Source organism: Phasianus colchicus, chromosome 11, assembly GCF_987193195.1.
Source record: "Phasianus colchicus chromosome 11, bPhaCol1.hap1.1, whole genome shotgun sequence".
Lineage (NCBI taxonomy): Eukaryota > Metazoa > Chordata > Aves > Galliformes > Phasianidae > Phasianus > Phasianus colchicus.
In genome coordinates this window covers 12323746-12340232 of record NC_143446.1, presented here as the reverse complement: position 1 = coordinate 12340232, position 16487 = coordinate 12323746, and the positions used below count along the sequence as shown (strand labels likewise).

Here is a 16487-nt window from a genome sequence, read left to right as displayed (position 1 = left end):
GACCGTTTATGCAATCTTGCCTCCCCAGGGAACATTAAAGGGGAACTTCTCTTCAGGGATAAAAGTTATTCAAAGGGAGCTCACTGCTGGAAAGAGGAAGGGGCAGGAAGTGACAACAGCTGTCCTTCCCCACTCAAAGGCCAAATAACTTTGGTCCTTCAGAAGGAACACATATATAGAAAAAACATGAGATCCTTGGTGCAGTGTTTGTGACAGGGTGGAGTATGACAGCCTCAAGTCCCCACATATGATTTATGCAGCCTAGACAGCAAATATTACTTACCACTAAGGCTGTCTGCCTGTAGCTAAGATTAGATTTTTACAGCATTAGGAAAGGTGACAACTGACTGAAGATGTGGCTGCATGGTTCAAATGGCACAGAGAAAGGTCATTTTCTAAGTTAGGACAGGTAACCCACGAAGCTTTACCTTTCCCTTGTACAGAATGACTGGGCAGACAAATCGTCCTCTACACCTTGCCATCTTACTTCGGTTGATGAGGTCCTGCAATTTGCCAACCTGCACGGTGCTCTCAAACCTATCGGACAGAGATGCAGTTCAGTACACAGAGCACCTTCCCATTTATCCTTCAATGAAGCAGCTGCAGGCCCCCTGGGTGGTGATCCCCATCCCTTTGGCTTAAAAGGCAGCTCTGAACTTAGCAAGCAAGAAGTTGTTTCTCTAGGAATGGTTTGCCCTGCTAGACAACACGACTGAATTTTGCAAGCCACAATAAATAAAACGGAGAATCAAAGTTTGAGCACTCAATGAACTGGAGTAGTTGTAGTCACCTGAGCACGTGCACTGCTGGGTGATTAGACAACGGGCTGTAAACCGGCCAGCGGGTTGTGTAGGGCAGTTAGATTAATGTCAGCTGCAACTGAACCACTAAATTCTATTTGGTTTTTTTTCTGGTTAAAGTAAAACAGAAATGTGTTCTGAGTTGGAGACATATTTTGGAAGCAAGTTTAAATTGTGATAATTTTTCCAAGTATCAGTCTAAATTTGACAGGAATTCAAACTGCCCTTTGAATGACACAGACCTTCCAGAGGTAAGGTCAATGCAGGGGGAACTAGAGTTTCCACAAGGAATTGGAGAAGCATCCAGACTGACATTACAGAAACCAGATGAAGTCCAGTGACACAGAACTGCCTGATCATGCACTCAGAGAAGAGAAGAGGAACAAGAATTTCCAGTTAGCCCTGTCCAGCAGCAAAGCTCAGCAGATGAACTCACTGACCTGTGGATACCTTTAAGTTATCAATATAGCAAGTCTTACCAAAAAGACAACAACGACCGTGGGAAATTCTCCATGGGATGGAGAAGTATCAGCACTGCTGTGCAGAGCAGATGTTGGGTGAGATGAGCATCTGATTCCAGCCATCTGCAGCCACGAGGTGCACATGTGTGCAGCGAGGCACAGCAAACTCACAGGGATGGCCAGGGACAGCATTGCAACAAAACTGAGTGACTGAGCAAATGGAGATTAAGAGAGGGCACAACAATGTGTGCATTTGGGTGAGTAAAAGAACTTAGCAACAGAGAAGGAGAAGAACCAAAAGGTGACTAATAAAAAGAAAGAAGAAATTAATACCATACTCTAGAAATTAAAATAAAGTTTCTAGGCTTTGGAACCAGCATGAGTGTAAAGCAATCTACCTGCAGCAGGCATTCAGGCAAGGATTAGAAAAAATAAATTACTATTAACATGGAAGTCAATCCATTTATAGGAGACAACACAAAGTACTGCTGGGGGAAGCAAGGCGGCAGCAAGCAAAACCTTCCAGTCCTACAGTTTTATAAGAACTTAATTCCCAGAATCCACAGTGGAAGCTCAGGATTTCTCATGTGTTTCCCTACATAAAAGGGCTTCTTCCAGCTCCGACAAGCGTTAACATTTACTGGAATGTAAAGAGCATGAAGCCAAGCCAATCTTTAAACAGCACGGACAGGAGAGCGCTAAATGCCAGCGCAGCACACTGCACACAGAGCACGTGCCCAGTGAGCACAGCCCGAACTGCTTGCTGCTGGCACTGCAGGCAGCCAGGAGCTGCTCCCCTCCTAGCACGCCCTCCTCAGAGAGCACGGAGTAACACACAACAACAGGCGGCGAGCAGCTTGAGGTGGCTTCACGTGTCATTCACAGTCCCTATCTATTTTGAACCTTTAAGAGGTTCTGATGTACAGATCTGCGTTTTGAGGTTGTTTTTAAGTGAATGAACGCAACCAAAAGGCATCCTGCGTTCTGCTCCAGCTGTCTTTGTTTCCTTGGTAAAAGGAAATACAGAAGGAAAACAGAACGTTATTACAGTGTTAACAGCTCTATAGCATGGCTTCTAAATCTAAAAAGATGGGATCCAGCAAAAATCCAATGCTTGGAGCTCAGACAGGCCAAGAGGCTTCAGCACTCTGCACACTAACTGCATCTCCCAGGAGAGGCAAACAGCAGCAAGGAACGAGTGTCAGCAGGACAGGACACAGGGTCAGCAGTGGAGATGCTGCAGGGAGGGGAAAGATCTGCCCTGATGAACAGCTGCAATGCTCTTACAGGGACAAGGGGCAAAAAGTTGCACAGGTAGGAGTAACGTCTACTTTGGAAATCAGAGCTGACTTCAACAGCCATCTGAAAGAACATCATTACGGCTTCCTGGCCAAGTGAAGGCAAGGGTGGGAGGAATGCAGTGAATCTTAACTCATAGCTCCTGGGATTTTCAGGTATTGCTTCCTCAGAAGTTGGTTTTCTAGAGGATACTAGCCGGCAACCTTGTCTCTGTGTTACCTTTGTGTTAATTCTTACCCTCCAAATCAGACTTCCAAGCCTGAGTTTCTTTTTTAAATGCAAAGGAAGCATTTTCTAGGAGTAAGCAACTGTTTTGGTAACAGTATATCTATACAAGTCCAAAGCAGAACTGTTTCTCAATGGCTAGCAACAGTAGCATTGGAACTTAAGTGTTTATTCACAGTGTTAGAACTATTGTTTGGAGTGCAGACATGCACACGAACTGGCAGGGAAGCCGAAGATGCAGCCTGTGTCTGATCTCTGGAAGTTGTCATGTAAGCACAGGCACAAAGAACAGGACAGGAAACAAAAAACTGAGCACATCTCAATGTTTTCCAAGCCTTTGCAGTGCCTGCCCACTCCTGCTGGGGGGGGGCATTAGAGGTCTCTGACCACAGAGCAGGTGCTCCTGGCTGTCAGACACCCTCTGCTACTTCGTGCAGCTGACTGAGCAGCACCACAACAAAGGGCTATTACCACTATGGTGGTTGGTAGCAAAAAACACAAACCGTATTCTTCCCACGCTTTCACTACCTCCTCCACCAGCCCAGCCCGGATCTCACCTTGGTTAGCCAAGCAAGACCCTCGCATCCCCCAGCTGCCTGAACAGGATCAGAAACTGGTCTGGGTTTAAAACTAGTTCTCCACATGGCTTCAGAAACAGCTGCACCTGCACAACTCGTGGGGCAGCAGAGTTTGCACAGCCTAGAATTGCTTCCAAAAAAATGTGGCATTCTCAGAAGTGTGAAGTGTCTTGCACACTTCAAGGAGATCTTACCAGCTGAACAAGAACATTACAAAGGTGAAAGGCAGCCCCAGACACTAGGTCCTAGAGGGATTGTTCCATTCACTGGAAGAGGTTTCTTGCGTTCTGTAACACAAGAAGTGCAACATTCTCTATATTGTTAACATTTGCTCAGTATTTCATCATTGTTTCATAGAATATAATGGTGCAACAAAAAACTGTATTCGTGGAAAAGTTATTTAGAAGCTTTCACAGAGGTTATTGCCCAGAAACCCAGAAGGAAAGGCATGATGAAGGGCAGTCTATTCCCATGACTTCTTGTAAGAATAAATCTGGGCTTGAAAGCAATCAGTATTTTAAGTGTTAGTGGCCACTCATGACTTGCAAAGGCAGAGAAGAAAATAGGAAAACACTCTCATTTCAAAAAAACGACAGAAAAATTCAATATCCTTCATTGTCATGGACAGAAAAAAACAGAAGCAGCTTCCTTCTCTCCCCTAAAGATGCTGCTAGTTATGTCTATAGCTCCAGATTTCAGTTTCCCTCTTCTCTGCAGCCTACATCAAGGGGTTTAATCTTTTCCAATCCGGTCCAACCTTTAAACAGAAACTCCCAGCCAACATCAGCAGTGCTGTTTCCAAGCCCCCCTCCAGCACCTACTGGTTTTGTTCAGCAGCCAACACAGCACAAAGCACGTCACTACTGCTGCCCTTCTGAACACATCTTGTCCTGATCAGACTTAAAGCTGCAAAACTGTGTTACGTTCTGTGAGAAGAGATTAAAATCTAAAAAAGAGGCTGTTGTTACAGCCACAGGGAACAGATATCGCTCAGCCTGAAGTGGAAGCATTTCTGAGCTTGCGGGTCAAAGTCCAGAAACACACCAGCTAACTTGGACTGCGCTAAGCTGGGAGCGTCTCCCATCGGGTTACTGATCAGGAATGCCCTCAGATCCGTGCTGTGGGCACCCACCTGCTGACACTGCCTCGCTCTGCACTGCCCCTATGGGGGTTCTCACCCGAGGTGCTTTTCAGACTACGATTCCTCTAACTTCAGCCCTCCGAGAAGACGCAGCAAGCACCCCGCAGCCACGCTGCTGAGCGTGAGCTCCTCACACCTCTGGGAAAATGGAAACACCACCACCATCGGGAGCGAGCGCGGTGCTCAGAGCCGCAGGGCTACGGCTCCCCGAGGGAGGCAGAGAGCGCGGAGAGGCACACGAAGCGACTGACGGGGCGGCTATAATTAGCCGCAGCCCCGAAGAGTCCGGGAGGCGGCCTGGGAGCTCCTCGGGGCACGGAGCGAAGCGGGGCGGAGGTCGGGGCCTTACGGGTCGCGGCCGGCGGCGTTGTCGCGCTCCAGTAGGACGATGTGCCGCGGGTAGTGCGCGCAGACCTCGCCGTGGGCGTTGGAGATCACGCTGTAGCGGTAGTCGCGGCCGAAGAGCTCCAGGCAGCGTCGCTCGATCCGCTCCACCTGCGCGCAGCCACCGCTCAGCGCCCGCCGCTCAGGCACCGGGCGCCGAGCCCCCCGCGCGGCCCCCCGGCGCTCCTCACCTTGGCGGCGGCGGCGCCCCCGCCATCCTTAGCGCGGTACTGGGCGCGGGAGAACTCCAGCAGCAGCTCGGCCAGGCCGCGGTCCCCGGAGCCCGCCGGGGGGCAGCCGCGGGCCGCCGCCATCCCCGCGCCGCTCACGGCCGCCACCCCATGGCGCCGCTTCCGCCCGCCGCCGCTTCCGCCCGCCCCGCGGTGCGAGCCGGCCAATCGGCGCGGGGCGTCGCCACGCCCCTTCCGGCCAGGCGCCGTCGTCATCACCGCGCGACGCGGGCGGGGCGATGGGAGCTGCGCTCCGGCGCGGATGGAGCCCGTGGCTCACGTGAGGCTCCTGAGCAAGCGGCGGCGCGGGGAGCCTTTCGGTGGCTCCGTACCCGCTGCTCGGGCGCTGGACGGCCCTGCCGGGAGCTGGACCGCCGCGGTCCCGCAGCCACCCGCTCCTGCCCCGTGGCCCCAGTCAGGCACGCGCACATCGGGATAGGGGCCGGGCGCCGCCCCGCGTCCCTCGCTGCGCGGTGACCCCTCCTGCGCTGCGCGGTCGAGCTGCGCCTCGCTCGGGCTCCTCGGCCCCGCCGATCGCAGCCGATCCGTTCCGAACCTTCCCGAACCGCTCCGAACAGTTCCGAGCCGCGCCGGGCGGGGGCGGGGCGTGGCCGAGCGCCTTTCCGAGCGCGGCCGAAGCCGGGGCGGGCGGAGCCGAAGCTCATCTCGGCGTCCCGCTGCCGGGGGCGCGCGGCGGGTCGGGCTGGGCCGGGCTCCGCAGTGGCGGGGCGCGCGCACGCGGCGACGTCGGGAGCGCGCGCGCGGGGCGCAGAGGCGGCAGCCAAGATGGCGGCGCGGGTGGCGCAGGGGCCGGCAGCCCTCGGGCTCCCTTAGGCCGCGGGTGGTGGCCGGCGCCGGGCGGGGCGGCCCGATCCGCCAGGATGCTGCCGTCGCAGGAGGCCTCCAAGCTGTACCATGACAACTACGTGCGGAACTCGCGGGCGATCGGCGTGCTGTGGGCCATCTTCACCATCTGCTTCGCCATCATCAACGTGGTGGTGTTCATCCAGCCCTACTGGGTGGGAGACAGCGTCAACACGCCCAAACCCGGCTACTTCGGGCTGTTCCACTACTGCGTGGGCAGCGGGCTGGCGGGCCGCGAGCTGGCGTGCCGCGGCTCCTTCACCGACTTCAGCACCATCCCCTCGGGCGCCTTCCAGGCGGCGGCCTTCTTCGTGCTGCTGTCCATGGTGCTGACGCTGGGCTGCATCACCTGCTTCGCGCTCTTCTTCTTCTGCAACACCGCCACCGTCTACAAGATCTGCGCCTGGATGCAGCTGCTGGCAGGTGGGGGGCGGGGGGCTGGTGGTGGGGAGGTGTCAGGGCGCTGGCACCGGAGCTGCGGAGTCTCCTAGGCACGGGGTGCTGGTGTAGGGGTTGTCGGGGTGCTGGCAGCAGAGCTAAGGGGTCATCCAGGCACTGGTTCCAGAGCTTGAGTGAGGCACTGGGTACCGGTGTAGGGGTTGTCGGGGCACTGGCACTAGAGTTAGAGCATCTCCTAGACGCTGGCTGCTGGTGCTTGTGTTTGTAGGATAGTGCATGCTGGTGGTGGGGCTTTCCAATGCACTGGCACCAGTGTTGGACACTGCCCCCCATATGCATGCTGGTGTTGGGGATTCTTTGGATACTGAGTGCTTGGGTTTGGAGTGTTTCAAGTACTGGGTGCTGGAGGTTCTCCATGTGATGGGTGATGGGGCTGGGAGGTATCAAGGCATTGACATCAGTGTTAGGGGCTTCCCCATGCACTGCCTGCTGGTGTGAGGGGTGGCCAAGGCACTGGCATCAAAGCTAGGGGGTCCCCTGGGCACTGGTGCTTGGGTTTCTTTGGATACTGAGTGTTGGGACTTCTGCAGGCACTGGGTGTTGGAATTGCTTTGGATACTAGATGCTGGTGTTGAGGGTCATCAGTGTATTGACACCAGTGCTAGGGGCTTCCCTAAGTGCTAGGGGGATGGCTTTCGAGACTGCCCTGTGTGGTGCATGCCTGTGCTAGGGCTTCTTTGAATTCTAGGTGCTGGGGTTCTCCATGCATTGAGTACTGGTGTTTGGAGTGCTTTGGGTACTTGGTGCTAGATGCTAGGGTTTCCCTTTGCACTGGGTGCTGGTGTTAGGGGTTATCAGGGTGTTGACACCAAAGTAGCCTGTCCATTATGTACTGGGTGCTGGTGGTGAGGGTTCTGTGGATACTGGGTGCTAGCATTGGGGATTATCAATGCACTGCACCAGAGTTGGATGTTGCCCCAAATGCTAGGGGTTGGCACTGGGCACTGCCTTGTCTGGTGCATGCTGATGCCAGAGCTGCTTTAGGTATTGGGGCTTCTGCATACACTGGGTGCTCGTGTTTGGAGTATTTTGGATGCTGGGTGCTAGGACTTTCCTGGCACTGGGAGCTGGTGTTAAGGCCACTGGCACCGGAGCTGGGGGCTCCTCTGTACTCAGGGTGCTGGCACTGGGAGTTCTCAAGCTGTCAGCACCAGGATTTCTACCAGATGCTGGAGCCAGAGACTGACTTGGACACTGGGGGCTTCCCTAGATGCCCAAGGGGCTCCCTGGGGCACTGGGCAGCAAAAGGCAGGGCTTCTCAGAACCCCAGCCTCACTGGGTATGAGATGCAGGCAGCGGCACAGGTGCTGGGTGGTGGCTTTGGGTGTGTGGGGCCAAGTGGGACATCAGCACCAGGTGTGGGGATGAAGGCATTATAAAAGGTGCTGTCCTGTCCCTTGCCTCAGCATCATGAAGTGGTCAGAAATGCTGACTTTTCCCTTTCCATAAAAAGGCTTTGAGAACAGCTCTACGTACAGTGGGGTATTGCATTTACTTTGATTTAGATTGGATGTAAGAAAAAAGTTTTTTACAGTAAGTGTGGTGAGGCACTGGCACAAGGTGCCCAGAGGGTTGGTGGTGCCCCATCCCTGGAGACAGCCAAAGTCAGGCTGGATGGGCTCTGAGCACCTGATGGAGCTGTGGGTGTCCCTGTTCATTGCAGGTGGGCTGGACCAGATGGCCTTTAGGGGTACCTTCCGACTCAAAGGATTCTAATATTCTCCCTAAAAGTGGCCCTGTCCTAAGGTCCTCCTTAGCCCCCTCCACAAAAAAAAGGAACTCCAGATACCATAGATGAAGCTCAACACCCCCCCATGCACAGAACCCAAACTTTTCTCGAAATGAGACAGGACATTGACAAGGATCCCCCAAGCTCTCCTCTTAGAGGCTCACTCCTTTTAGGACAGACCATGAAAAGTGATGCTGAGCCTGTAACTCTTCCTCTCTCTGCTTTTCCCACATCTGGAACACCATTTCCATACTGCCTCCTGCACACTAAGTGAGCATGTCCTGATTCAGAGCTTGCACCAGCAGAACCCAGTGCTGTCTCCATTACCAATAGAAGACCCCCAATGTGATCCCCTCTAGGAGAGGGCCTTGTGGAGTCTGTCCTCATACTGGGAGCTCACAGCTGGCCCGGCTTGTGGAGATCCTGACCTCTCCTCCCCCAGTGCAGCTCAGCCCGGAGCTGCCTTGGCTTATTGGGAAATTCCTTCATCTTTAATTTTCCCTGTCCCGAAGATTTACTGGTTTAAGGCAAGCTCAGAGCCCAAATCCTGCCGATCAGCAGCAGCAGCTTAATCAAGGGGCTCTGCACACCCAGCTGCTGTGTGGCGATGGGCACAACCGTGAAGGCAGTCTGGGATGTGGGCAGGGGAATGCAGAAGCAGCAGCGAGGCCCCTGGTTTCACAGCAGATGTGTAAAGGAGGGGATGGGATGGCCAAGTGCTGGCACAGGGCTGCTGCAGGAGTGTGTGGCTCCTCTGAGATGGGACAATAGGGAGGGGGGCTGGAGTTCAGCATCTCGTCCAGAAAAAAAAAGTGTTTAGATCTTCAGCGTCCAATTAGTGGACAGCAATCAGGGAAAGGTTTAATTAGAGCCTCACAGAAAGCCCCAGCTCAAAAGCCGCTGCCCCCCTAGGAGTAAACCGAATCTAATTAAGAGGAAAGACTGCTTTAGCGCAAATAGAAACGCAGCCATCTGCCCTGTTCAAAATCCCAGCAACGCAAAACTGGAGATTTTGCTAAATCCTTCTGTTACAAAACCCAGAACGTGATTGAACGTGGGGACGTCACTGGTGTCCTGGTGGGACGGGCACACAAGGATCACCGTGCCCGTGGTGTCCCCACATGCCACACACTTGGGTGCCAGGGGAGGGCACAGAGCTGCCACCCAAAGCAGCGCATGGGATGGAGAAGCCTCTGCCCCCCAGCAGTTCCCCTGAGGCTTTCCCTCTCCCTTCTCTCCCAACCCTATCCTGCAACAGGGATGGCACAGCCCTCGCACTGTGCAGCCCCAGGCTCCAAAGCCCTCCATGGGCAGTGCCAGGCACGTGGGCACTGCTCTCGCCCCGCAGCCCTTCCCTGTGCTCCAAGACAAAGCAGCTGTCAGCTCTGCTTCGTGCCGATGTGTAGCCCTATTCTTGAGCCTGCTGCTCTGTTGCTCAGCCCGTGGAGTGCAGTGCCGTGAGGCACTCCTGCCTGTGCCACCGCTCATTTCCATTGATTTCCGTGGGATTGCTATTTTTAGGACAGGGCTGTGCACTCACTCTCCTTCTGCTATTCATTTCTGGCAAGAAGCAGCCACCCCAGCCCCCAGCGTCCCTACTGTCCCTGCTGGGGCTCCCCAATGTGGTGGTGAGGCCAGGAAGAGACACTGAGGCTGTTCTGGGAGGTGGTGCCCTGGCTGCTGTGTGCTGGAGGCACTGTTATTTATAGCTGCAGGGAGTCCCCGAGCGTGGGTGCACGTGATGGGCAGCAGCTGAACCTGAGGAGGGGTGGTGCAGAGCCCAGGCTGGATTTAAGGAGCCCCCTGGGGCCCAGCCCATTGCTGTTGCTCCCACCATTACCTCACACCTTCTGCTTCTCAGTCTTGGTGCTCATCCGTGAAGGTGGGTGCAGGGGAATCCTCTGCTTTGTGCCGACTCTGGGGCCACCCCATGATGTCCAGACGTGCTGAGCGTGCCTCCTGCAGTGTTCTCCTGCCCACGGCCATTCTGTGCCTGCGGCCTGAGTCACACAGCTGAATTCTCTTCAATTCATCCATTTTGCCGAGATATTGAAGCCCATTGAATTTGACAGGACCCTGATAAGGGAGCACGGTGGAATACAAAACCATGCTGTAGCTGCAAAAAAGGTTGAGCATCGCCAATTCTCCCGGTCCAGAGTATCCCCTGAGCACACATTCCCTGTGGACAGCTGGGGCTGGCAGGGAGAGGGGGGACAAGAGGCTGTTTTAAGTGAAAAATGAGAATTTCTTGCAGGTCTCTGAGCACCTATGTGTGCAGGGTGGGCAGCAGAACCCCCTCATCATCCCTCTCTGTTTGCATTTCCCAGCACATCGCTGCCAGCATTTGGGAAAGGTCGGGTTGGCAGCATGTGCAGAGGTTCTTCAGGGACACGGGGCGGGCTGGGGACAAGCGGGGAGAGGGAATTGCTTGTGACAGGGGGTGTGACGTGCTGCTGGGAGCGCACAAGATGGTTGCTGCGCCCTGCCTTTTTCCAGTGAGCTCCTGGCACAGCGGGATGCCGGATGTGTCCTGCATCCCACAGTGACTCTTGCTCACCCTGCGAGGTCCTGGGACACAGAGCCCTGTCTCGCTGTTCCCCTCCCCACTCACGTCACCCTCTGCTCTCTCCCTCACAGCTCTCTGCCTGGTGCTGGGCTGCATGATCTTCCCCGACGGCTGGGATGCGGAGACCATCCGGGACATGTGCGGGGAGAAGACGGGGAAGTACTCCCTGGGCGACTGCTCCGTGCGCTGGGCTTACATCCTGGCCATCATCGGCATCCTCAATGCCCTCATCCTCTCCTTCCTGGCCTTCGTCCTCGGCAACCGGCAGAACGACCTGCTGCACGAGGAGCTCAAGACAGACAGCAAAGGTGGGCGCTGTGCTGCTGGGTGGGAACACAACAAGGTGGTGGTGGGGACCCCGTACTGCAGTCTGGCCACAGGAGGGTCCTGCTGAGCCTCTGGGGCCATTGAAACACGGGGCAAGCCCAAGCAGTGACCAGGCTGGGGCAGGAGGGTGCGGGCGGCCGAGCCCCTCCTCAGTGGCTCTGCACCGCTGACACTTTCTCTTTGTGTTTTGACAGATTTTGTCGGCACCGCGGTAAGTCCTGAGTTTCAGCATCCCGTCCCCTCCTCCTGCGTGGCATGTCTGGGTGCGACCGTGCTGGGTGGCCCCATGTGGATGGGCAATAAGTGGGGGTGGCAGGTTTGAGGCATGCACGTGTATGGCACAAATGACTGCAGCCACCCGGTACCACCCCCGGGCGCCTGTACCCAACGCGCTGTGCTCTCCCTGCAGAGGATATAAGGCCGAGCACCCGCAGCAGGACCTCATCCCGCGGCCGGCAGCCTGGGCGCTCCCTCCCTGTCCTGCCTTTCTCTGCTGCCGGTGGCCACGCAGCGCTCCGGGCCCCACCGCTCGCACCGGGGCCGTGCCGGCCGCCTGCCGCGCCCACGTCCACACTGACACCGCCATCCCACGCACCCCACCGGCCCCGCACCTCCGCCGCCGTCGAGGGAGGATGCCCCAAACCTGCTTCATCTGAGAACGGCAGTTTTGTTTCAAGGAAAAAAAAAAAACAAACAGTCTCCAAGTTTTTAAACAGATTTCTACATCCCCAGGACTCCGGACCCGCCACCTCCCACCCCGGCGCGCCCCGTGACGCCCTGCGCTGGCTGCTCCGGGCCCCAGCACCCTCCCCGCTCCCATTTTGTACAGCTTCGTGATCCTGTCTCCATGGCCGGGGAGCCCCGTGGCTGGGATGGGGCCCGCCCGTACTTTTACGTGTAAATTAATATTCTCTAAACAGGGTAAAGTGACTCGAGCCCTCTCGCCCCCCCCCCCCGCCCGGCAGCGCAGCCCCAGGACCGCGTGCTTTCCAGTGCTGCCGGGGCCGCAGGCTGCCGCTCGCTCCATCCTGAGCGTGGGGACCGCAAGGGCCTCGCTGCCGCCGGCCGCCGCGCCGCCCGATTCGCACCACCGCTGAATGTAAGCCCCGGTAAGTGGGAGCAGCCGGAAATACAAAAACCCCCCGGGCGGGTGCAGGAGGAAACCCCCCTCGTCCAGCCCCAGCCCCTGCCAAACCTCCCCATCCCCATACGGTGCTTTATCTCCACTGGTGACAGCGAGGCTCTCCCCGCCACGCGGGCTCCCACCCGTGGCTCGGCTCGCACCGCTGTCCCAGCCACGTGCCCGGCCGCGGCTCACCGGCACGGGGCAGCCGAAGGACTCGGTCACGGGCACAGGCAGCCGAAGCCCGGCCGCGGCTCTGCTGGCCAGACCGGTGCGTGGGCTTCCCCGGGTGCCCGCCGCAGCCCTCACGATGCAATAAAGTCCTCAGCAGCGGCCGCGTCTCAGTGCCGGTAGCCGGGGGCCGTTGGCAGGGGCACCCGGCTGCGGGTGGGGCTCTGGGAGGGCGAGGACGGGAACGGGAACGGGGCCGCCGGTGGGAACGCGGAGCCGGGCGATCGCCGTGGGGATGAGGCGATGAAGGGCCGTGCGGGACCCGCTGCCGGGGCTGGCGGAGCCGGTAAGTCGCGCCCTGAGGCCCCGCGGGGTGGCGGCGAGGGACCGAGCCGTGCCGGGACGCCGAGCGGCAGCCCAGGGAGCCCGGGATGCGGCGGGGATCGGCGCTTCTCCGCCGGCAGCCGCTGCCCGCCATCGCCCCGCGGCCCATCGCTGAATTGGAAAACCAAGAAAATCAGTGGAGAAAGGAATACAGTAGCTGTAATATATCTGTATTTTAGTACAAAGTTTGATACGGTGTTTCACAAAACCTTATTGAAAAATATAATTCAAACCAGACGAGCTCTGAGCCCCGTGGTGTGGTGGGGAGCGGGACCTGCGCCGGCTGCAACGACGGGCGGGGGTTGGGGGAAGGTCTGCCCTGCCCCGCCGGGCTGAGGGTCGGGGTCAGCAGCAGGCGGGGAAGCAGGGTTGGTGCTGCCAGGGGAGCGCAGAGATTGGACGCGGCTGAAGGACCTGCCCTGATGGCTGCTGCGCCGCGAGGCGTCAAAGAACAGTTTCTGTGCGGGGACAAACACTGGAGGTGTCGGGCACCTCACGCTTCCCAGCCGAAGTGTGGCTTCACTCCAGGCCCAGCTCAGGAAAAGGCAAGCGATGGTAAAACTGGGCGTCAGTGCACCAGAAAACTGCACGCAGGTCAAAAGCACCAAACAAAAGCCCCAAAACGGGCTCTGAAGAAGGTAATGCTGGGACAATCCCCCACCAATGGCCTCTTCCCCAAACGTGGCTTTTGTCCTCTTACCAAGCTCAGCACAGAACATTTTTCACAGCCAGGAACCTCTGGGAACTGCCCTCTCCTCAACAACTGGGGCTCCCCAGTGCAGCACAGCACCTGACTTTGGTTGAAATACGGGCACAGAAGGGAGCACAAAGTTGGGAAGGAGCGGGAGCCGCATCGCACAGCCGCCCTGCAGGAGGCAGCTGGGAACACCAACACACACCTGCACAGCACTCAGGGCGGTGGGAAAAGCAGGGAATTTCAGAAACGCTGGTTTTCGAGTTAAGTATTTTTATTATCAAAATTATTACATCTCTTGTGAAAGTTCAAATGTTACAGCACGGTGTAAAAACTCCACTAGAGTAAGAAGCTACAGCCCCCACCTTTCCAAGAGCTTTCCAGGGTCCCTCCCTCCTGCCCCGCTGTGACCAGAGATGCCGGTGCCTGGGCACGGAGCTCCCCCGGCCCCCTCCTGCCGCCCTGCAGGGCAGAGCCTGCCTGCCCCGTGCTGCTCGTAGCATGGAAGGGGAGGCTGCACACCCAGGGCTAAGCCGAGCGAAGTTTACACCTAATTTTATACAGTATACAGACACCCAACTGCAGGGTGACAAGTTCCATCCCAACATGCTCACAGCCAGACAGTGTGAGAAAGTTAACTCTTTGATTCAATATTTTAAAAGTCTCCCCTAGGTTGAACAAACACCTGATTTCAATTGTGAATTAGAGAAACCTGTAACAGTCCTAAAAAAGAAAAAGAAAAAAAAAAAAAAAAGGAAGAAGACTGTGCATCTGAAAAGACGGGGGAGACAGACTCACAGCATCATGTTATCCAAGAGAAAGGAGAAGTTCCACTGCAGCACCAGGGATGACACCTGTCGTATATTAGCTAACCTACTATGGTTATAACTGAATATAAAATTAGATAAATAAAAACACGCCCGATATTACAGTAAACAAGTGAGAAAGAAGCTGGCAATCTTATGGAATCGAGCAGACAGCGCACTGTGCTCGGGCTGGCTCTGCCCCGCTCGGCAGACAGGTGGGAGGGACATCCATCCCATGTGCCACCCACACACAGAGGTCCCCCCGGCACGTCGCAGCCCTGACCCAGCACCATGACCCTCCTGGCAGCTGCTCAGCCCTCTGCCAGCCCCCAGCACACCACAGCATTGCCACTGCGTGGCTCGGTGGGGTCCCTGACCCCAGCGTGTCTGCACCACCAGTCAGACCCCTCCACCCCTCCCAGCCCTGCGCCCAACGCAGTGACAGCACATCCCAGCTCCTCTGCAGCAATGGGCACACACGCTCACACTCCCTGCTCCCACTCCCTGCTGCTCGTTCACATCGGTGGAGACTCGTCCTGGAAATGCTCTGACTGCAGCAGCCGTCGCCCGGCCCAAGGCAGCAGTGTGCACTCATCTGCTTGTGACTGGAATGATCGTAACGGATTAAAGCCCTCCCCAGAACGCACTGAGAACCTGACCTATAAAGAGAGCTTTGGGATTGGAGTTAAACTTCCCCAATGATTTCTTTAAACTGCATTTGTATCAAAAAAGATGTCCGTACTGCATGAGTGACTATGGCCATGGGCACGGACAAGAGACAGAGGCTGCACCACAGTCATTGCACTTGAACCATTTGCTTTTTTTTTTTTCTTTTTTTTTTTTTTCCTTTTGCAATGTACTCACACATCAGGGAACAGCTTTGCTACAGTCTCTGCCTCAGAGAAATCTGCTTTCTCATGCAAGGCCAGAGGCCAATACTGCTCACAAATCTCACCCGTGCATTCAGACCTCAGCCTCTGACCCCCGGCACCCAGCCTCGGGTGCGACCTCCCAACACCGGCCCAGGAGCCACTTCCAGAGGTAACTGGAAGGAGCTATGGGCAGTTTTGTTCCTCCTGGAGTCCAAGCAGCCCTAGGAAAGTCCTGTTTGAGTCTTTACTCCAGAACCTTGAATCTGCTGCAGTCTGTACTGATGGACGCTGCTGCCCCCTCGGTGTGGGTAGTGTTGTGCACTGGAAATCACCGCCCCCCGGGAGCCCTGGTAGAGAACTGACTGCCCAGAGCTCGCTAGGCTGATAGTCCGCAAGTCTGACTGTAGTGACCTAGAGCTTTGGGGGGCTGAGGTGGAGCTGGACGCTCCTGTGCAGGGCTGAGAGCCAGACTCTGAGGAAAGAGAGTCCACCGCCATTTGCTGTGCTGGGCTGGCAGCAGCTGGGCAGCTCTTCTTCAGGAGGCTGCTGCCGGCACTGCCAGAATGCTGCTGGCTGCTGTAATACCCCGAATTCCCTGCAAACAGGGCAGAGGAGTCTGTGGAAACCAAGTGGGCAGGGCTGGAATACGAGGAAGAGGAGAGGGATGTTTCTGAGGAACTGTGGGAGAGGCTGTGTCCTGTCCTCTGTGCTGCCGCTCGGTAGCTGTAGCCAGGAGAAGGAGTCAGGTGTCCTCTGTACGGGGAGGAACTCTGCTGGAGAAGGGTCTGCGACTCTGCCTGGGGACTGTCAGACTGCAGGAGCTGAACATGTTGGTGGGAGAAAAAAGAAAAGACATCAGACACAATTCCCTATTTCCTACCTCATCATACTCTAGTTGCTTAGTACATCAGGACTGGGAATAACTGACAGCTCAATACAGCTTCCTTCCTGCTAATGCTGTCTAAAGCTTTAATTCTGAATGGGCAGATAACAAATGGCAGAATTTACCTGGTAGCTGTATCGAGAAGGACTGTAAACTGCTGGTCCTTTGTGGGCTTCTGGAGTGTCTCCTCCTGCTGTATCTGCAATGCACAGCACAGGCAACGTGTTACACTTCACCCCTGGACTGAGGTCACCACACTTCCCTCTCAAGTGACACCTGCAAGCTGCAGCTGTCTTGTTCTGCCTCCAGCTACAGCTGAGAGCAGAGTGGCTTCCTCCAGTCAGCGGCCTTTTGGAAGCTGAAGAATCCTAACAGAAGGCAGTTGTAAACATTCACGTGACTCACAACAGTCACACACATTAGGCACTGCTGCTTCCCTTACACTGATTCTGGTTTAGTGCAAAGCTCACTTGTCTTGACCCAGCTTATCT

The 16487-nt window shown here is 56.1% G+C and overlaps 3 protein-coding genes across 8 annotated transcripts in view; 1 reads left to right on the top strand and 2 right to left on the bottom strand.

Moving 5' to 3' along the window:
* The window catches only part of MTMR14 (myotubularin related protein 14), a 29814-nt gene extending 24560 nt beyond the window's left edge, over positions 1–5254 (bottom strand). The window contains exons 1-3 of one of the 3 annotated variants that reach the window (XM_031607061.2): positions 5080–5254; positions 4854–4999; positions 429–537 (exon numbers count right to left, since the gene is read on the bottom strand). In XM_031607061.2, coding sequence (XP_031462921.2) covers positions 429–537; positions 4854–4999; positions 5080–5202 — 378 coding nt within the window. In that variant the 5' untranslated portion in view covers positions 5203–5254. Of the gene's footprint in view, positions 1–428; positions 538–3557; positions 3651–4853; positions 5000–5079 lie in introns of those variants that run through there. The other 2 variants (XM_031607078.2, XM_090148287.1) reach the window with 2 other exon arrangements.
* A 608-nt stretch (positions 5255–5862) lies between these two features.
* On the top strand, positions 5863–13003 carry LHFPL4 (LHFPL tetraspan subfamily member 4). 2 transcript variants are annotated; one of them, XR_016470127.1, is made up of 5 exons: positions 5871–6405; positions 10808–11044; positions 11258–11274; positions 11473–12172; positions 12300–13003. XR_016470127.1 is itself a non-coding variant. In XM_031607186.2 (4 exons), the coding sequence occupies exons 1-4, from the start codon at positions 6000–6002 to the stop codon at positions 11479–11481; spliced, it is 669 nt and encodes a 222-aa protein (XP_031463046.1). In that variant the 5' UTR covers positions 5863–5999; the 3' UTR covers positions 11482–13003. The 2 variants fall into 2 exon arrangements, 1 of the variants encoding a protein (XP_031463046.1); XM_031607186.2 differs by having other exon boundaries at positions 5863–6405; positions 11473–13003.
* A 688-nt stretch (positions 13004–13691) lies between these two features.
* Positions 13692–16487, bottom strand: part of SETD5 (SET domain containing 5) — a 60760-nt gene continuing 57964 nt past the window's right edge. For all 3 annotated transcript variants that reach the window (XM_090148280.1, XM_031607161.2, XM_031607169.2), the window contains 2 exons: positions 16122–16195; positions 13692–15934 (listed from right to left, as the gene is read on the bottom strand). In XM_090148280.1, the coding sequence (XP_090004406.1) occupies positions 15335–15934; positions 16122–16195 (674 nt within the window). In that variant the 3' untranslated portion in view covers positions 13692–15334. The remainder of the gene's footprint in view (positions 15935–16121; positions 16196–16487) is intronic.

What these genes read in the sequence shown, in the direction of transcription:
- LHFPL4 (XM_031607186.2), top strand. Translation starts at nt 6,000, where the DNA reads ATGCTGCCGTCGCAGGAGGCCTCCAAGCTGTACCATGACAACTACGTG. An exon ending in CTGGATGCAGCTGCTGGCAG is followed by an intron (nt 6,406 to 10,807) that starts GTGGGGGGCGGG and finishes TCTCCCTCACAG; the next exon opens with CTCTCTGCCTGGTGCTGGGC.